The 21,967-nt window shown below is 38.8% G+C and overlaps 2 protein-coding genes across 4 annotated transcripts; one reads left to right on the top strand and one right to left on the bottom strand.

Moving 5' to 3' along the window:
• The first annotated feature begins 1,068 nt into the window (after positions 1-1,068).
• klf10 (Kruppel-like factor 10) lies at positions 1,069-4,312 on the top strand. The gene is made up of 3 exons (XM_017453652.3): positions 1,069-1,542; positions 2,251-2,833; positions 3,817-4,312. Exons 1-3 carry the CDS (start codon positions 1,495-1,497, stop codon positions 4,092-4,094), a joined length of 909 nt encoding a protein of 302 aa, XP_017309141.1. The 5' UTR covers positions 1,069-1,494; the 3' UTR covers positions 4,095-4,312.
• Positions 4,309-18,194, bottom strand: azin1a (antizyme inhibitor 1a). Of its 3 annotated transcripts, none has more exons than XM_017453651.3 (12): positions 18,025-18,194; positions 15,504-15,626; positions 13,871-14,061; positions 13,266-13,439; positions 12,548-12,720; positions 11,698-11,832; positions 11,281-11,362; positions 11,067-11,141; positions 9,951-10,116; positions 9,645-9,760; positions 8,190-8,392; positions 4,309-7,973 (listed from the first exon to the last, which is right to left on the bottom strand). In XM_017453651.3, the coding sequence occupies exons 3-12, from the start codon at positions 13,976-13,978 to the stop codon at positions 7,859-7,861; spliced, it is 1,347 nt and encodes a 448-aa protein (XP_017309140.1). In that variant the 5' UTR covers positions 13,979-14,061; positions 15,504-15,626; positions 18,025-18,194; the 3' UTR covers positions 4,309-7,858. The 3 variants fall into 3 exon arrangements, with proteins under 3 accessions (XP_017309140.1, XP_017309139.1, XP_047006125.1); XM_017453650.3 differs by lacking the exon at positions 18,025-18,194 and adding an exon at positions 16,845-17,091; XM_047150169.2 differs by lacking the exons at positions 4,309-7,973; positions 18,025-18,194 and adding an exon at positions 16,845-17,098 and having other exon boundaries at positions 8,227-8,432.
• Positions 18,195-21,967: the final 3,773 nt, after the last annotated feature.

Raw genomic sequence — 21,967 nt, 5'->3', positions numbered from 1 at the left:
AAAACCGATTATCAGTCGATCTCTAGATTTCACCATCGCATTACAGTCCTTAAAACACTACAACAGTGAAAGATTTCTGCCAAAATCCTTCGAGGTGTAATCATGTGCATAAATGGATGTCTTAAATGCAGCCCAATCACAAGATTACAAGGAACAGAACAAGCACCTGAGTGGCCTCCAAAGCAAACTTGCTTTGTGAATGCTTAATGAAGAACATGTCGTGCTGTGATGGTTACATTTGATCTTCATATGAAAACGTTAATGGTCCATAAAAATACCAACAATTCCAAATGCATTTAATACGACAGTAGGTCAGTTAGCATGTCTTGGCAAGCAGAACACCTGCCATACAGCCAAATGGGTACAGGAGTACTGCTTAGGGTTGCCAGATTGGTATTAAATGAATAACATAGTTTAAACCCCACACAAGTTCTCTACAGACCAGGCCAAAGTGTGAATAATAGAGAATGTAAAACCAAGTGATGCTTTCTGTGGCTTTAGACCTCTCATTAGGGGAAGTGGTAGCTCAGTGTTTACGACACTAGACTACTAATCAGAGGGTCATGAGTTCAAATCCCATATTGCCAACATGCTAATGAGCTAACAGCTTGAGGTAATATGGATATTTTTCAGTCCATTGGTATGTTTTGTTTACACTTTGCCATTGCCATAGTTGTCGTATTTGTAAGTGTTTCATGTCCTCCCCACTGTTGGTGGCTTTCAATCGTGGCAGTGGTCACACTCCAAGATTTTAACCGGAAACTTCTGATCAAGACATTTCTGATCAATCTCCATTTTAAGACGGATTTTGAAAGTGTACAAACCCAAAGATGGGAAATCTCATGACACAGACTTATATTAGGGAAAACAAGCTATGGTAATTTGTGTCTTTAAGTATTTATTTCATTTAAATCAAAATAATTAATTGTATTTTCTATTCCAAATTCCTCAGCCTAGGACAATGATATAAAAATACCTCGAAGGAGGACACCACTTGAAATGGTCCCGTTGACATGTTTGGCTAAATAAATCAATGTATCAATTGATAAAGAAATTTATTGGCTAAATGTCCTGAGGTAATTGTATCAGCTTTTTGTACATTAAAAATCATATGAAACATTTTTTAGAATACAAAATATTTAGAAATAAGAGGTAAAACTCCCAATTTGGCAACACTGATCAGTCGGTAAAGAGGATTCGCGCCAGGGTGGCCCTCGCGCGCCTTCACGTTCTTGGAATGCTGTGTATCACGCCGGTTTCACGCCTCTGATCACGTGCAGAGACTCTTCTTATTGGCTAACGGCTATAATTCCTTTATCCTGATTGGACAAAATGGGACCCGTGTCCCACTCACATGTTTGAAATGACTAAATTAGTCTGATTAATATAACAGCTACTTAAATGAGTATGTATTTAACACTTGGAATATTAGAGATAACCTTTACTCATATTTTCTAGATTTAGAAATAAAATAGAGCCTCAGAGTTTACTGTTATGGCTACACTGAGTGAACCTCGTCGAGTGTCATCTCTCCTAAATGATGTAAGTAGCCTGTTAGCATGTTTAATATGTAACCGGAAAACAGCTCCTTTTGGCTAATAAATAACTGTTTCGCGCCAATAATGTGTTTTTTTTTTATTACTCTTATTACTTAAATATATGTCCAATGCGTCCAAATCTCGCATAGCGTTACTAAATAGTAGGTCAAAAAAGTACTCAACTAGTACGCACTATTTTAACGCAGGACGTCAGAATTAGGGTTGCCAGATTGAATCAAACAACTCAATTAAATAACTATTTAAACCAGACAAGTTTACTACAAACTACATCAAATTGTTTACATTACGTTATGGATCTTAAAAACTATATTAGATATATAGATATAATATATATATATATATATATATATATATATATATATATATATATATATATATATATTATATCTATATATCTAATATAGTTTTTAAGATCCATAACGTAATGTAAACAATTTGATGTAGTTTGTAGTAAACTTATATATATATATATTATATCTATATATCTAATATAGTTTTTAAGATCCATAACGTAATGTAAACAATTTGATGTAGTTTGTAGTAAACTTATATATATATATTAGATACTTAAAGATACTGAGTGGGGTTTCTTATTTAAAAAAAAAAAAAGTACTTAAACACAGCTCAGTGAAAGGAACACAGTGTAGTTTCTGATAAACTGTCTATTTTTCATCTTCAACTGCTCCTTCAGTGCAAGACGCCACCACCCATCTCTCCTTCTGCAGAACCAATTCAGAGTGAAGCACCACGTTTCCAGGCCATCAGCGTGATTCGTCACACGTCTGATCCGCTGCCTCGTCCTTCCTCAGAAACATTCAGCCCCAAACCCTTCCCCATGAGCTCCGTCCAGAGCCGCTGCAGTGGCCCAAGTGACAGGGATTATGAAGTAAATCTTGAACATCTGAACTCTGGCTGCTTCAACGCGGCCTCCGAAACCCCTCCTGGTTTACTCAGGATGCTCTCGGCTTGTCCTGTCACTGTGTCATCTGTAGCAGTGTTCCAGATGCTTCCGTGTACAGTGATCAGCACACCTGCTCCATCCACAGTTAATCCCCCGGTTTTATCAGCCTCTCATATTCCCACCATGGTATTGGTGCTTCCAAAGTCTCACACACAGCCTCTGGTGGTCACGACTGCAGGTTCAAAGGTCACCGGCATCACCCCCGTCGTGAGGAACCCACCGAGGCTGCGTTGCCACATCTGCACCCACGCTGACTGCGGTAAAACATATCTGAAAAGTTCTCACCTGAAAGCACACCTGCGCACGCACACAGGTGAGGGAAGACATTTTCTCATGATCTTTTCATTCCTAACACAGTATTTTTTTTTTCTTATACCACGGTGCTGTTGAAATCTCAAATCTGATTGGTCAGAAGGTGCTGATTAATTTCCCATAGCAGCAACTCTGGCAGTAGCTGCAGTTCAAATAATACATTTATAATAATGTGCTCTTTCTAGAGCAATAACATAGCACTACAGTCTTGATTGTTTTCCTGTAACAGCACATCCCCAAGTATTTTATTCCACAACAACCACAAAAAAATCTATTAAAAGCTTGTTAAGTTGGGGAGATATAGATTCCTTAAACTGGGAAATAAATGGCTTCAAGATCCAGATGTGATTTTGTATGTTTGCATGGATATATGGGGGACACTGGCTTTGTGGTTAGCATGCAACTCCTGGGTTGGGGGTTCAAATCCTGTGTGTGCAGAACTTGCATGTTCTTCCCGTGCTTCAGGGGTACTCCGGTTTCCTCCCCCAAGTCCATAGACGAGCATTGTAGGCTGATTGGCATTTCCAAATTGTCCTTAGTGTGTGAATGTGTGCAATCGTGCCCAGCGATGGGTTGGCACCCTGTCCAGGACCCATGAGTTCCCTGGGACAGGGGACAGGCTCCAGGCTCCCCTGACACCTTGTGTAGGATAAGCGGTTTGGAAAATGGATAGATGGATGGAGATGTATGACCCTTGACTCATGTTTTCTACTCTAGCTCGATAACCAGGATTGGTTGATAACTGCTATGATGTGAAAACGGCTTTGCTATTCCCCGAAATCATCACAAGGTTACCCACGTTACCTATATGAAGGTCACATGGTATCACGTGCTGGTCTTACATAGCTTCCAAACTTACACTTGAGGTAAAAGATCACTGTGTGAAATAAATTTTCCACCAGACTATTCCTTTAATTGGGACTCTAGCTCATTCTATGCATCACTGCTTAACATCTCTCTAAAGTTCCTGCTTCCTTCCCACAGGTGAGAAGCCATTTAGGTGTCAGTGGGAGGGCTGTGAATGGCGATTCTCCCGCTCGGATGAACTCTCCCGCCACAGGCGCATTCACACAGGGGAGAAACGCTTCACCTGTCCCGCATGCCATCTTCGCTTTACACGCAGCGACCACCTGGCCAAACACCAGCGTCGCCATCATGCGGCCATGAGAACACCGGCCTGGCAGGCACAAATCAGCCGGAGCAGCCGCTTCAGTGCAGGAGCTCGAGCTCTCCTCCCCATCACGCTCAAGCCACATGCCTGAAGGAACGCCTCGAAGAAAGAGCACGGATGCTCACGTTAGGATCGGGTACTGCACGTTCTTCATGTTCTCTTCGAGTTCGGTCTGGGCGACCATGCACTTTATATGGTGTATTAGTTCAGTACAGTATCATCAGTCATGTGCACATAATCGTTCGAGTTCCATATGGAAGAAGGCTAATTTACTGTTAGTGTAAAGAAATAAACATACACATAAGCACACTCATTTACTGACAGTGTATTGTCAAACAATTACATTTTCCGTCCAATACGTCTCTCATTTAAAAACACTGTTTGTTTTAGTAAACTGGGAAGCTTGTCCATCGTCTGCTCGCGTCCCGACGTTACCAAGCTCCTCCGACGGCACTTACAGAAACCATACAGCACTTTCTTTAACAATGCAAACTGTGTGTGTGTGTGTATATGTATGTATGTGTGTGTGTGTGTGTGTGTGTGTGTGTGTGTGTGTGTGTGTGTGTGTGTGTGTGTGTATATATATATATATATATATATATATATATATATATATATATATATATATATATATATATATATATATATATATATATATATATATATATTTCAACATACAACCAAAAGCTTCTAGGCATGTGCGGATAATTAGATACGTCTCGATATGTAACACCCGAAAACACGTTATCCCAAACAATCGTTGTCTCTGTGACGGTGTTTCATTCCGATAGAAGCTCCTTAATATAAGAACAGTCTAATTAAAGTCCTTTTTTCAGACAAATATTGAAGCATGTGTCCTTCACAGCATGAGGTTTTTAATGCGTGTTTAAAATGCTGCGCAACGAGAACATGGTAACGAGCACAAGATAATGAGAATATTGTAAACTGCACGGAGTGAAATGTACACTGTCTTTTGTTAGCAACATTTACCTGGTAGATTGAGCACAAAACACTGGAGATGACTGGAAAGCATTGCACAAGTAATAAATAAACACTGATTCCGACCAGCAGAAACAGCGACAGTGAATCGTTTTTATTCATCCCAAGAAAACTATTTTCATCCCTCACGGCTCATTGACACTGTTGTACAGAGGGGCGTTAAACTTCAGTGCCAGCTGTAATTCAGTTCACTTAAAACAAACACCACACAATGGGACAGCGAATAAACTGCATCGTTTAATTTATTCTGGGTTCCCATGTTGGTGTTAGTGCTGCAGTTGTGGATTTTGAGGACTGAAAGGTACTATTAATGTGAACTGGCCTTTTAAAGAAGCAAACGTCAGACAAAAAGCCTGGTTTTATTTTTTCCACTCGTCAACTACATTTAAGAATTAAGATCTAACGTTGACACAAATATGGCTTTGAGTGATTACGTTGATGTGAAAATTTTAAATCAGCTCATGCCTAGAAGCTTCACATAGAAAACAGGGGGGGTTCATATGCTTGGCTGCTCTGCTAAAATGAACCCATGTAATTGTATTCAATATTGCAGTTCTCTTAAGATACAAATTTTGCAGAAAGTCATTTTCACAGTATCGCAGCTCTCCAAGTTATTACCGCTGGGTAGGAAGTGAGGGGGGAAAAAAAAAAACAATCACCACACTTGGAGGATGCTCCCGACTTTTTTACTTCGTAGCAAATAAACGAAACAATTTTTGTTTAATAGCTGAACATTCTGGCTTCGTGAAACATACCTCAAACAAATTAAATTGTTTTAATTAATGGCGCATATTGTTTCCAGAGGGGAAAAAAATTAATCAACAAAAAAAAATTATTGTTGCTCTTCTTCATGCTTTTGATGGTCTGAATTCATTGAGGCGTGGATTTCACTAATGAAAAACAATATTCTCCATCAAGCTTGTTGCAACTACCTCGAATAATGATTGACAGATCAGCTTTGCAGGATGGAGCCTTATCATGGACGAATTTCTTAAATTTCCACCATAAATTTTCCATCGGATTGAGATCCGGTCTGTTTGCTGGCCAGGTCAGAGTCAACCTGCCTTTCCTGAAGAAAAGCTTCAACACTCTTTGCTCTGTAGTGAGATGCATTATCATCCTGAAAAATGATTCATCACAACCAAACCTATTTTCTATTGATGGAATGAGGAAAAGTGTCCAAAGTTTCAACGTACGCCTGTGCATTGACTGTAAAGGTCTCCCCTGGTCCTTTACCTGACATGCAATCCCTTACCATAAATGAGTGGGGAAATTTGATTTGATTTATCCAGGCAGTCGTCTTTATATGTTTCATTAGAATGTCACCAAAGAGAAGTTCCATTGCTGAATATCACTTTCATCCAAACTCCATGATCACTTCTCTTTAACCCACTGTGACCTTGTTTACGTGTTAGTGCTGGTTTTCACTTGCCTTTTCTATACATAAATCCCATTTCATTCAGCTGATTTCTTACACTTCTGTCACAAACACTGACTCCTGTTTCCACCCATTTCTTTTTCATTCATTCTGTTGTGCATTTTCAAGGCATATCGCTGTACATTTTCTGTCCTGACACTTTGCCATCTTCCTTGGTCTACTATTATGTTTTCCTTTCATAACCTTCCCATTTTGTTTATACTTGCACCAAACTTTAGACACAGCTGACTGGGAACAACCAACATATTTGGGTTGTTGAGTTTTATAATCCTTTCCCTTGTTTCAATTGACAACTCTCTTGTTGGGGCCATGTCTCCTTCCAAGATTATGGTCTGTAAGCACTCTCTTTTAACTGCAGACGAATTAGCATTTTTTAGATTTGGGCTGGTATTTGTTTTAGAAATGTAAATTACAAGTTGATTCCATAATTTTTTCCTCTAAGTGCCATTAATTAAACTAATTTCATTTAATTTGTTTGAGGTATGTTTCACAAAGTCAGGATGTTCAGCTATTAAACAAAACTTGTAATTTGTTTATTTGCTACAAAGTTAAAATAAAATAATAATAATAAAAAAAAGGCTGGTGAACATCCTCAAAGTGTGGTGATTCAAACTCCAAAGGTTGTATGTTCCCACTAACCATTTGTGTTGCCACACCCACACACACACACAGGAGACTGTAGCAATCTTCTTGTGAATCTCCTTACTAAATTGCAAGGGGTTACCATATGCCAGACGTAGATGAAGTAATCAGCAATGTTAACCCAGACTGAACATAGTGATATATAGAGGATTTTGTCAGCTCTTATGCCTTCTAGGTGTTTACTCAACACTCATATTTCTAAGGGACCCATCTAAAACTTTACATAAGCTTGTTAAGTAGATGGCAGCAAATAAAATCTAAAAGGAAATGGTAAGAGAAAAAAGAAAAAGAAAAAAAAAAGCCACGTGCTTTACGAACAGTGTCAGAATGGAGAGTTAGACTCATCGAATTCTAAAAATATCAGACCACAGCACTGCACTGCCACCTGCTGGCTTCTCCAACACCAGCATCATAAACACATGGCTTTTAAAAAAGTACAAGGCTTCTTCGTATTCAATAAATAAACACCGAACTCTGTCTTGCACGAAATATTATTACATATATGCGTGTTGGTATATATTTATAAAACTGAATTAAATACTCTAGCAGGTTTGTAAACAGCACTAACCATCAACCCCGCAAATGACTAAACTCTATCGTGACATGACCTGACGGTCATGATTAACATGACAGTGCATTTCTTCTTGCACCGATAACCCTTCTGAAACCTCATTCGTTGTATTCTGGTCCCAGAAGAGTCCAGATGGCTCCTTTATTTATATATATTAAAAAAAATAATTAACCCGCGAGGCTGCAGTAGCCGAAGAGCAGCTTTGCTAAGCCGGAGTGGAGATGGCGCTCTCGCTTAGACTGGGCTTCTGAAAACACGGGACCAGAGAGAAGTTCTTCAGGGCTGTGTCCAGTGTGACGCCGTAGTTTTGAATCTCGTACCTGCGTAAATAAAACGGGTTGTATAGTGTTTAAGTCCATACAAAATCAGTGTTGTTTTTTTTACTATACACACACTCACTACAGAGGGCTTTGCATAATGACACAGAAAAAGTTACTTTGATGTTTTTCCTGTAAATGTCTAAAGGAAATGGACAACATCGATGCATTAGGCAGCTATATTTGAGTGTTTAAAACCATAATATTGAAAGCCCTTACCAGTCTTGCGCAGAGATGATGTAGTGAACGGGCGGCGTGGGTTCTCCCGTCGCTCTGAGACTGTTGGCCCCAGTGTGGTTAAACACCAGCCAGTCGCCAACACTGAGCTCTGGGAGAAGACAGGACTCCAGCACCTGGTCCAGACCATCATTCGTGCTCCCCCACAGATTGCTGGCGAAGAACGGCTCCTCAGCAGAGATCTCCTACAGCAAGACAACCAACAGCACACCGCCATTGAGTTTCCTTGTGCAGAAAGGATGGATTAGTGAGACTTCTCATGGAGATAGTTTGGATTGCTCCGGTTCTCCACCGAACATTTCCACTCATTTCAGGCACAAAACAATGTACGGAAATCCAGGGAATGATTATTGGGATAGCTTTGGAATTATACACAAAGTGGGTGATTCTTAAAAAGGGAAGTTGAGGGGCTGCCAAGAAAAGCTGGCGATGCCACAACCATCCAAAATGGGTTGTTCTCTCTGAGTGGCAGGGATGGCACACGCTCTTTCCCCTTTCAATCACAGCCACACTAGACAATCTATGAGCTCATGTATGCAGAAGGCGGCGGACAGCATGGTGCTCTCCCTCAAGTGTCTTACGCTTGCTCTGTGATGCAGCACGAGCTGCAGTTTGAAAAGATGTGGTTGGCCGGCTTCATGTGTCTCTCAGGAAACCAGTGTTTGACTTCACCCTCCATGGTTGGTAGTTGTTATACGCTCGTGACATTATTTCTGTACGGATCGGCCAGGTCTGTGTTTTTCTCATAATACACTACCGGTCAAAAGTTTAGAAACATTCATTCGTTATTTTTACCCCCCCACCCCCACCCCCCACCATTTTACAATAATAATAAAGTCATCAAAACTCTTGAGTAACACAAGTGGAAGTATGGGAATTATGTTGTGATAAAAAAATCCACAATAAATCAAAAATAATTTAAATATTTTAGCATCTTCAAAAGTAGACACCCTTTTCTGCCTAGAATTTCCAGAAATGTATTCTTGGTATTTTCTCAACCGATTTCTTGAGGAATTTCCCTGAGATGCTTTTCAAACAGTATTAAAGGAGTTCACACTTACACCGGACACTTACCAACTGCTTTTCGGAATATTTAATATAATATCCATTTAAAAAATATATATTTTTTGTAAATAAAATGTTAGTTTTCTAATGAAACAAGTGAATGCTAGTACAATTATATTTTTGTCTACAACACCAATTTCAAACACTTAAATCATACACCTTCAGATCAAAAGGTTTTTACGATTATGAGAAACATTTCAGTCGAGCGTCTCCAAACTTCTGACCAGTAGTGAAAATATACATACATACATGCTTACATATATATATCCCATTAAACTAATCCCATATGTCCCCCTAATAAATTAATCTGATCCGAAAAGGGCTTAAGATTAGATACTGGCTGTGTGTCAGCTGAAAATGAAAATGCTTCACCTTAAGTAGAGATGGAACAGGAACAGACTCCTCCAACAGTTTATAGGAAAAAGAGCCAAACACTCCATCGTTCAGACAATAGGTGAACTCCGGCTCATCGTTTCCAGACAGAGCATCTGAGGACAAAATATATACGCGTTAATTATCCTGTTTGAAGAACGAACACATCATATAAATTGTTTTTACAAGACAGCAACAATTCTTGATTTCCTCTAGAAATGTCACAGCCAACATCACTAGATGTAGCGTGTCAAAGTATGTGCCTTTTTTTTTTACTATTATAATTAAGTTTTGCTCAGCACTGACCGTGTGCATGATGCTTGGCGTCCTGAGCTGTCATTTTCTTTGAGATGATGCTCACAGCCAGTGAGAAAGCAGCAGACACATAATAGGCACCAGGTTCAGCGATGACAGACACACCCGTTGACTGAGGGAAGTACACATCCAGCATGGGTTTCAACGCCCTGTTCACCTGCATCAGGGAACAATTCAAACCAATTAAAAACAACAACAACAACAAAAAAAAAACCTGTAATTGAGGGGAGGGAGAATACACAATGCACATTATAGCATTCACCTGCATTATAAATATCATCAGAGGAGAAAAATTAAGCTACTAAAACAACCTGAGGTGGCATTCTAGCATCTTATACCACAGTATTCTTGAATCTGATTGGTCATAAAGTGTCAATTAATTTTCTGTAAAAATAGTGCTGACTGTAATTCAAATCAAAGGTTTATATTAATGCGCTCGTTCATTCTGTCTGAAGTTAACATGGAGAGAGAATAAAAGAGAGGCTTGTGAGGGAACAACTGTTTATAGCTGCTATATGTAAGTGACAAGAATCAACTTGCTTCATCAATGTTCCACAACATTAATTGCAACTAAAAATGGATTAAAAAAAAAAAAAAAAAAGTTCTTTAATTAATAAAACATTTTATATGCTATCAGAAGAATAAAACAATAACAGGATGTGCTGTTATAAGAAAATAATCAAGTTCAGGTTGTTGATAGTAACTCTGGCTGTATCAACATGCCCACGAGTATTTTATTCGTATTTTATAGTGGTAGGGCAGTGGTAGCTCAGTGGTTAAGGTGTTTGTCTACTGCTCAGAAGGCCATGAGTTCAAACCCCAGCACCACCAAGCTACCACTGAGCAAGGCCCTTAACCCTCAATTGCTCAGATGTATGAATGAGATAAATGTAAGTCGCTCTGGATAAGTGCATCTGCCAAATACCATAAATGTAATGTAAATATAATAGTTTTTGTCCAGTAGAAGATGCTGTGGCTCTGAGCCAGTGTGAAGAGCATTTTAGAAAACTAGACGCTCTTACAACTTTCTATCGGGTTCACCTCAAACCACTCAGCTCTCCAACTAGATGATCATACGCATAAACGTGATTTTAAAACACACAGTACCTTTTCTAACTGAGCCTCGATTCCATCGAAACCTCCACCAACGTCTAGAATACTCATGGCAAATCCAAGTTCAGCCTACGTTAAAAGCAAAAACAAAACAATTATACATGAGGCTGGCTTTTAAAGCAAGACCCGCACTTGCATCCTTTACAAAATCAAGTACACAGAGCAACATAAAACAGCTGGAGGTACTGCAGACGTGCTGCTGACTTACCCCCATGTCGAACACACAGCGTGCATCTGACACAGCATGAGTGAAGGCCTCGGGCTCAGCGCAGCAGCTGGGGACGTGGAACCTGGAACAGAAAAAAACAAACAAATCTGTCACTTACCATGCACAGACATGTGGCAACAATTAGTTATACAATGCATCATGACTCAGCATGCACAGGATCAGATTATCATCACTTGGTTTAATTTTGGGAAGAGGCCACCGAGGTAGACAGCATGCGCACGGGCAGAACAAGGGAAACAAATCTCATAAATATGTTCAACTCTCATATCATAATTAATAATGATATGAATCTTTTATATCAGCACACATTAATTAATCTCTTTAGCTGGACTCGATTCATGGCTACATTCACTAAATTCACTTCAACGTTGTAACACGTCCGTGCGCGGGACTCACTTGACTCCGGTTACGTTCAGGCCGAGCTCCTTTGCGCACTCCAGCAGGTGCCTACAGTCCTTCAGCGTGCAGCCGAACGGCATGGCCGTTTCCTCGTGCTCGCAGCAGCCTGCTGTGTACACCTGAATCAGCAGCCTAAAGCAAACACACAGTTTTCAGAGCTAAGCATGCTGGGAGTATAGCCGGCCCAGAACAAAAACAAGTCTCAGAACAGTGTGTACATGTGTGCGCACACAGGATATGTTCACTGTCCACAAAATACCCTCATGTAAATGATCACTAGCAGCTTCAGATAAACAAACCCCTCTGGGGCTGCGTTAAGTAAGGGCTAAAAACACTTAGCGGAATGTCGATATAGGAAAATAATCAGTGATGGGGTGGTGTGAAGCAGAGTTACTGTTACCACACCAAAGTTGATTCATTTCCAATAACCTCTCATCGGGAAGTGTTTAAATTCCTCTTCAAAATGAAAACATGTATTACTTCTCTGTATAATGTATACAGGTGCATCTCAAAAAATTTTAATATCGTGGAAAAGTTCATTTTTTTCGGTAATTTTATTAAAAAAGCCACAAGATTAAAATAAAACAAAACAAAAAAGGCTTGAAATATATCACTTTATGTGTAATGAATCTAGAATATAAGAAAGTTCCACTTTTTTATTTAAATTACTGGGGGGTAAAAAAAAAAAAAAAAAACCCTTTTCCACGATATTCTAATATTTTGAGATGCACCTGTAAGCACAAAGATGATTCTTGTAGAGTTGTAGCTGTTAAATAAATAAATGCTGCCTGCACTGAAGAACATTTACTCAGTAATTAACATGACAATGGTGCACCTGGATTCTTACCTTGCATTTGGGTGGCATCGAGAGATCTTCCTCATCTCAGCCTCATTGTCACACACCAGCAGCCGGACACCATGTTTAGCAGCATATTTAATGAGGGAGAGTTGCTTGCAGGCTCCACCCAGGATGACGTCTTGAGCAGGGACGCCGAAGCTCTTCGCCAACTCCAACTCGTTCTGTGGGAAAAATTTTTTTTTTTAGATTAGCCCACACCCACCTACAGATTTGTTTGGATCTGTTTAGCTGTGCATTACCATGCTTCCATCTTATTTTATTTTTTTTACCTCCATTCAAACATTTCTAGATGATGTCATACAAACATTTAACAATATATTACCAGGGCCTTGATGTGGAAGATGAGATGCAAAGTTTGTTAATTGAGAACTCAACGATATAGTTTTAGGTTAAAAAAAAAAAAAAAAAAAAAAAAAAAACGTCCAAAATGGTAGCTAGTGTTCTTAATGAGGATGTCGGTCACACAGGATTTCTCCTAAGAAGAATGGTTTGAGCTTGTTTTTGAGTGCTCATGCTCAAAACAGCTGAACAGTTACCCGTAACTGTTAGAGCTAGAAGTCATTAATCGGTATGTGCTTTTTGTAAACACACCCTTCACTCAAGGACACCATAGTGACCAGATGTCATTAATTATCTCAATTCAAGTCATAACGCAGCAGTCAGACTCTTGTGACCTAAAGGAGACACGGCGTAAATTCAAGTTTACCTTGCTGGAGCAAACGAAGCCGGTTCCCAGTGCAGCCAGGATCTCAACCACCACAGCACTGCTGTTACACTTCATTTCGTAGAAAGGTCGAACATGGTCCATGTGAGTTTTCCATCGGATCTGCTGCCAAATGATGGCACCCAGATCCGCCACAAAGAACGCACTCTTTTGTGCCTAAAGGAGAAAAGAACACACAGTTAATCATCTGCTTTAAAACCCCAATATACCCAAATTGGTTGCTCTGTAACGAGGCAAATTCTGGTCTTATAGGCACAATACCCAAAAAGTGCAGTGTATGGAGCCGATTGTTTCTGATTAGAATATTAGGCCACGCCCACCTAGAGAGCTGTCTGTTTAGTTTGATTTGGGCTTTATCTTATGTCCATTTTGGGTTTTTTCCCCTTTGTTTTTTGGATGGTTAATAAAACAATCCAGTAAAAACAAATTAGTTTTGAGCAAACAGTAACGCAAATTTGTTTACTGAAATTTAACACCATGTGTACATAAAATATAATTTTAAAAAAAACCAAACAAACAAAAAAAAAAACAGCAAAGCTGTTGCCGTTTAAAAAAATGACACATTAACCCGTCCCGTAAGGACTCACTTGCGTTTGGTCAGAGCTGTGTTTGTTGATGACGTCGCGGAGAGCGGTGTCTCCTTCAAGCAGCTCGACAGAACAGAGCAATTCATTCAGCGTCGCTTTCATCCTCATCCAAAAGTCCGGGTTAACACAGTCATAAAGCGGGTCACCTATTTAGCAAAGCCCTCACAGCTCCTGGGTCCTAGCGATATCCACTGAAGAAGAGAGAGAGAAAAAAAGAAAGAAAAAAACCCCCCACAATATTAGCCTTTCTATGATGGACATGAAACTTCGGCATTTACGTGTAGATTATGAGAAAGCTTACTTATAACTTTTAGCTTTGGCAAGAACTCATACATAGTGCTGATGTAAGTAAGCAATATCATCAGCAGTGATCATAAACACAGAACATTTATAAAGTGAATTATAAGATTTGAGCATTAAACACAGCATTGAGCATTATCATGAGCCTTTTTCATAAGATGTAAAGATTTACAGACTTATTTCACTGTATTGTTACACATGTATTTAGAAAATACAGCACAGTAAAGCAACACTAATGGGACCAAAAAAACCCTTCAGTGGGCTGTTTTTGAAGCGGTATAAACATAAAATGCATCAAACTTTAAGTATGGAATAAAAATACGATAGAGTCAGGAAAATATTCAGTGACGGGGTGACGTGACACTCTGTGACACGATGCAGTTACTTTTTACCACCCTGAACTTAATTATGTTCCTCTAACAGCACAAAGAGTTTTATTCTTTTACCTCAGCAATTTGCACAGAAGTACAATTTATTTCTTGATTAATATCAACACACACCCCCCAAGCATTTACAGTTACATTCAATGTTGTGGAACAGCCATGAAACAAGTTCACATTATAGGACCTATAATCTGTCTTTCCCTCACTCGCCTCTTTTTCCACCTCTTTCTTGTACTTAGGACAAAAGACGTTTATTAAACTTTTCAGATTAAGTGCAAACTTTCCCGTGTCGTAAGTCTTACGGTGACAAAAGCCTTACTTTCTCCTTACAGAAAGCATCACCACATCAATGTTGAGTGTGGCTTATACTCACGAAACATTACAGCAGGATTATTGGGTTTTGTCGAGCCAGATATCTTTTCATAATTAATTGTGTCTTGTGAACTGATATGCGGCGATGTGCACTGTGTTCTGTGACTTGTGGTTTGTTTTGTGCTTTTGTTATTGGATAGCTGGAATCCCAGCATGCTTAGCTCGGGAGTACTGTGTGTGTGTGTGTGTGTGTGTGTGTGTGTGTGTGTGTGTGTGCGCGCACACAGTTGCTCCTGCAGGTGCTAGCATTAGGACAATGTTGTAACCAAATCATTGATGTTGGTAAAAGTACACGACTCAAACAACTGAGGTGAGCAATAACTCTACATTTTGGCAGAAGTGTGTGCCATTTTATTAATATAGCAATACTAACATTTCTCTGTATTTATTTACATTTTATTCTGATGTTTTGATTCCTGTTCTGTTTCTCTATTAGCCACTCCTACCTATTTATATGAAAAATAGGTGTGGAAGATACACTCCACTTTAAACAAACAAGTTTGTCATATGAAATCAACGGGCTTGTCACCATCACACCCGAGCGGCACTGTCACTCTAGTTCTACCGACTAGACTTACAGAGTGAGGTCGAAAGCCAGACCCCTCCTGTTATCAGCTAGGATCCCAAGGGGGCTCAGCGTTGAAGTCCAACTGCTCACGGCACACAACCGCTCCTGTGCAGTTCTGACGAGTCACAAGCAGCTGCATGAAACACAACAAATTAAGAAACGTCATACCATGACAAGGTAATGACAAAATGAAGGCAAAAGAAAATAAGATAAGTAACAAGATATTATTTTAGTACGGTGAGTTGCATAAGTATTCGCCCCCTTTGAACTTTCCACATCGTGTAAATGTTACAACCTGGAAGTCAGATGGATTTAATTGGGATTACATGGCGGCAAAAAAACAAAACAGCCCATGATATTGAATTCAATGCAGTTATACAAAATTAACAACACATTTATTATAAGTTTATTTATATTAAGTTCACGCAACACTTTACTCCATTCAGATAATTATGTGACGTTGATGGCAACTAATTTAAAGGTTTCTTAGAAACAGGGTTACAACACAGTTATGATTTTTTGTACACATTTTCACAAACCATAGTGATTATATTGACATATAATCCCAATTTCATCCATGTCAGTTCAACACAGCAAAGTGTTGATAAATTGAAGGGGGTGAATACTTATGCAACACACTGAAGGTTTCATAGATAATCCTATCTATCGGCACAAGTACAAAGTGGCCAAATCGTGTGTCTATGTGCTATCCATCCATCCATCTGGCTACCTACCAAAAGGTATTATTAGAGAGGAACAAAATAATAGGATCAGTTCAAAAGGTTTGTAGTAATATTATATAGAGTATAATAATAAAGTAATGCCCAAAAGACATACGTGCCGTTTACAATAACACACAGTAATGCAATTTGTACTGGTACAAGGGCACGCGCCGACCGGATATGAAGACATCCGCCAAATTTGACAGGAAGGACATTTGAATTTACCCAACTTGTCAAACAGAACTTTACATCCAAATACTAGACAGGGTTAACTAGCCATATAACTAACCAACTAGTTATCGTGTTAGTTAGTATTAGCAGGGTTAACGTTACTCAGTAAGAACTAGGTGACCGCTAAGCTAGGTAGCTAAATATACACCTTAAATAATAACATAAGTCACAATTTAATGTGTTGTATATGTATAAGCTTGTTTATATTGTATTTAAATAGCTGGTTATATATATATATATATATATATATATATATATATATATATATATATATATATATATATATATATAAACATGTTTCATTTTCCGGCAACTCGCGCTACAAATACAGGAAGAAACTTGGCTTAATTTACACCCACGAACGCTAGCTGTCTCTTAGCTTAGCTTAGCTTACTTACCCGAGAGAAATTCCCAGTAAAAGGGTTAAACCGTCTTCTCTTTTTCGGCGGAATGTTTACAAAATAGAGGGAACCCTAATGATAAAGATAAAATTAAGAATTCTGTTGGCCATATATGTATGTGTAAATATAAATCAGAAGGTGAACGTAGATATCACTATTCAGGGCGGAGGAGCTGAAATACGCCTAGCACACTACTCTTCTTCTTCTTCTTCTTCTTCCTGTTCCTAGCGTGCTAGTTAGTTACTTCCTCCATACGGAGAGACATTGAGTGGGCGGGGCCACGATTTTTTTATTTTATTTTTTTGCGTGCATGTAAACCAATCAGATGACAGGAGGTGCATTCCAAGCACATTTCCATCGACCAATCCAAGAAGGTGAGTATCAAAGCTGTTGAAGGTGACAGGAGAAGGGGCGGAGTTTATGTTTAAAAATTAAAGGTACATTATAATCTGAATAACCAATGCAACAATAACTGTGCGTTGGTTCACGTTTTATTAATCTGTTTTATTAATAAAAACGTTTTATTAATCTGTCTTATTAAACCAGATGTGTTTTTATTTAAAATATACCGTTCCTTTATGTAATTTGGGTATTATTATAAAAACAACACGTTTATGAAAAAAATAAGTACAGATTTATAGATTTGTAACTCTAACAGTGACAGATCTATACATTATCAGAAATAATATTCAATGTAATTACTTATGAACATTTATATAATGAAAACTATATGCTAGAGGTGGGAAACCAGATAGATAGATAGAGAGATAGATAGATAGATAGATAGACAGACATTCAGGCAGACATATAGATAGATAGATAGATAGATAGATAGATAGATAGATAGATAGATAGATAGACATTCAGGCAGACATATAGATAGATAGATAGATAGATAGATAGATAGATAGATAGATAGATAGATAGACATTCAGGCAGACATATAGATAGATAGATAGATAGATAGACAGACAGACATTCAGGCAGACAAATAGATAGATAGATAGATAGATAGATAGATAGATAGATAGACAGACACATTCAGGCAGACATATAGATAGATAGATAGATAGATAGATAGATAGACAGACACATTCAGGCAGACATATAGATAGATAGATTGATAGATAGATAGATAGATAGATAGATAGATAGGTAGATAGATAGATAGACCTACCTTAAGCATAACATTTTTCACACATGCATGTTTTCCATGCTCTGTATATGATTTCTTGCACTGCACTGTTAGTTGTTAGTTGTTAGGATTAAAGCTATGATGTGAAAATATCATCTAATCCAGTCTGCGAGCTCTTCAGCACATCTCTCAGGTCTGTCTCTCTGTGTCCAGCATATGAGCAAAACAGATGCTGCTCCGTTATTTGAGAGCTGCTCTGAGGGAGGAGTGATGACCGCTCACACCAAGGGTCTCATAAAGAGAAAAAAACAAACAGAGGAAACCAATGTGAGGCATCTACGGTCTCGTGATTTAGAGGTCTTATGTGACAAGTCTAATCTTACTGTAGTGAATTTTACATTCTCTGCAGGAAGTTCCCCTTTATGAAAGTCAGTCTTTTTCTTGCTATTCATTTGCATGTTTTCCATTCAGGCATTGTTAAAGTTATGCACATACTGTACATGGTTTTGAAATGAAAATGCTGGTATATGATTGTCACCATATGTTTCATTTTGTGATCATTGCAATTTACAGTACACACGAATGCAAACCTTTAAATATAGGCATAATTGTTAGTATAGTATAGTTAGTGTGAAAATTCTAATATATATTTAGTGGCATGTGCTATATGAAATTACATATTTAAAACATTAATACATTTTATTTTACCAACAAAGCCTTATAATTACTTGGTCTGGCTTATCTCTGATATCTGCAAATACACAATAGTCATGTTATAAAGACGTGCATCTTCAAGAACATCTTCAGTGATGTTCTTATGCAGTCCAACTTGTGATTTGGCTCTTAAAGTTTAATATGTTTGGCAAAACAAAAAAATGTATTAAATTAACACAACGTGTTCTCACCCCAAAATGTAGGCACGGCGTTTGGGGTCCAACATTGGTTTATTCAGTTTTGCACTGTTATGAATGACTATTTCACCCAAACCCTTTTCCAAAGAGACAGGCCCATTGTGAAGAAATGATTTGTACAATTGCAGGGATAACCTTTAAAAAGTAGAACTATTTAATAGTCTGCACTACTTCCATTTTCTTACTAAAATCCCGCCTTTAACTAGTAGGAGGCGGGGCTTCTGTGACAAAACAGTAATGCACTGAGGGAAAAATAAATTCTGGTTCTCCAGAACGTCTGCCGTTCCCAATGTTACAATCTTTATCTACACAGAGAGTTTTGTTTATTGTTACAGATTACATTAAGTCCAACTTTGTGTTAAACCTCAGGAGAGATTCTGCTGAGAACAGGAATCTGAGGCTACAATGGACACAGACTTGCCAAAATTTGGACCAGGTGATATTTTTCGATCTTCAACGGTCCACTTTCGGTAACCGGCCCATTTGACACCAACAAACATGCCACGGTCAAAGTAACTGAGATCATAGTTTTTTCTCCATTCCATTGTTTGATTTAAGATGAACTCTCTTGACCTGTATCTGTATGATTTTATACACTGTCCTGCTGTTACATGATTGACTGATTGGATAATTAGTAGTACAGGTGTTCCTATTATGGTGAATATAGTATACGTACACAGGTGATGCATACATAGATGTCATTAATGTTATCTCTATTACTGTTGAATTGTTTTGCCACTAGAAAGGAAAAATCCTTAATTCTGAAGGTCCATAATTGTTTGACATGATGACTGGCCAATCTTCTCTTGGTTTCTCCAATGTAAATTGAATTGAATTTCCTAGACAATAAAGAGCTCCTGTGCGGTGATGCATGATAGTATCTTAGCATGTTTGCCTTGCACCTTGGGGTTGGTGGTTTGAATCCTGTCTCCACCCTGTATGCACAGAGTTTGCATGTTCTCCACGTGCTTCGGGGGTTTCTTCCGGTTTCCTCCCCCAGTCAAAAGATATGCGTTGTATGCCGATTGGCTTTTCCAAATTGTCCGTAGTGTGTGAATGGATGAGTGAATGTGTGTGATTGTGCAAATCCATATGAGATAGATCGGCACCCCATCCAGGGTGTCTCCTGGCTTGTGGCCTGAGTCCTCTGGGATGGGCTCCAGGCTACCCCGTGACCCTGTGTAGGATTTGGGCTCACAACCTTCTGGTCCCTAAAATTTACTCACTGCTGGGTTACACCTCAATGTTAAACCTTGTTTAAATTGGTTACCTTGTGCACAGGATAATACATGTATGCTTCTGCTCACTTGCGTGTTTGTCATGGAATAAACACTTCAAGTCGAATGAAAATGTCGAATGACCCAGTGTAGCTGGAATGGGGAAGGGACACAATGCCTCTGTTTATTCGAGCAGCTTCAGCGTCACATTGCCAGTGAAAGTCTGTCCCTCTGGACCACACAACAAGTGTTCCGCGTTTTGTGCCGGCTCCCGCAGGATTATAAAAGTCTGCATGGCTCCTAATCTTGTGTTGCATCTAAAGTGGCTCCCAGTACAGCGAGATGTTTGATTACCATTGTTCTGGTTAGAACAGTATCTGAATTTGAGGCGCCTGTTGTTGGCAAGACATGCGTTTTTGCCTGCTGCAGGCTGTAACACCCCACGGCTTTGCATTGTGCAAGAGGAATTCACATCTTACACAGCACTGTTATGGCAATTCAAAACGAATGCAACTAAAGATCTGTCTTGAATTCTTTGGTTATAGGAATAAGGGACATGCTTACATAAGAGGACTTACATTTTAGTTTACTAAAAGTTAGGACAACATAAAGAAGACATTAATTCGTTCATTTTCAGTAACCGATTTGGTTGCAGTGGATCTGGAGACTGTCCTAGGAACACTGGGAGCATATGTGTATGCTTTTGGTGCCCTGCAATGGGCACGTGCCCACATCCAGGGTGTATTCCCTCCTGGTGCCCAGCATTCCCAAGATCCACCATGAACCTACCACATCCCAAAGATGAATGGATGAATGAATATTACAGTATATTAAACTATGTAAATGATTGGCACTTGCCTAGACCAAAGACTGACCATAAATGGATGTAGGTAGCTTCATATTAAGGCTCTGATCTCATGACTAGAAGGCTGTGAGTTTAAATCTTAGGACGTTGCTGGGTCCCTGAGCAACATCCTGAATTGCTCAATTTATGCCTGGATTGGAGTCTGGATGATTTGTAAGTTGTTTTGCATAAAAGTGTCTGCCAAAAGAATAAATTAAAATGGAAGCAGTGCCATTGGCAGATGATAAAAAGATCTTTGTAAGCTTTTTTCATGCTGCAGCAATAAATAAATAAATACGACTTTACTCTGGTCTTGGTTTTGATGGTCATCATTTCCCAATCTTTGGATTCTTTACGAAATATTTGTAACTGATATAAACTCAAACCTGGACCTGGATTAAAAAGTATGCTTTGAATGACTCTAAGATAAGATAATCTTCATTATTATAACCATTATTTAAGAATGTTCACCATTAGTGCATTCCAAAGTACCTCAAGGACACTGATAACAGTTAGGCCTAAAAATAGACAGCCTTTAACCATAACAATGGTGCATATCTTGGGTGTTCTCCATCATTATCTTTAACCCTTTACCCTTAAAAGGCTGAACTCACCACACCTACAGTCCATTGGGCTAAAACATTAAAATGCTATTGCAATGACATCAAATAGGGAAATGGATGTTAGTCTACTTTGTGAAGCACATGCTGTATGCTATTTCGATGGGAATATAAAAGTGGTCATGGGCACTGCTGAGAAAAAACAACAGAAGCATTAAACAGAAGCATTAAAAACAGAAAAAAAGACATCACACATCAAAAGTATGTATTAAATATTATAGATCACCAAGGCTATTAACCTCTGTTATAGTGACAAATCTAACAAGCAATGTTTGTACTAAATCTGGAGTTGTAAAAAAACAAAAACATTCAATCACATTTAGTTCAATTAGCAGATGGTTTTATCCAATATGACTTACAGTTCAGGCAAGATACAACCAGCTTCAAGATGAG

This window comes from Ictalurus punctatus, chromosome 23, assembly GCF_001660625.3.
Source record: "Ictalurus punctatus breed USDA103 chromosome 23, Coco_2.0, whole genome shotgun sequence".
Classification (NCBI taxonomy): domain Eukaryota; kingdom Metazoa; phylum Chordata; class Actinopteri; order Siluriformes; family Ictaluridae; genus Ictalurus; species Ictalurus punctatus.
Note: the sequence above shows the minus strand (reverse complement) of the source record. Positions and strands in the feature narration are given on the sequence as shown.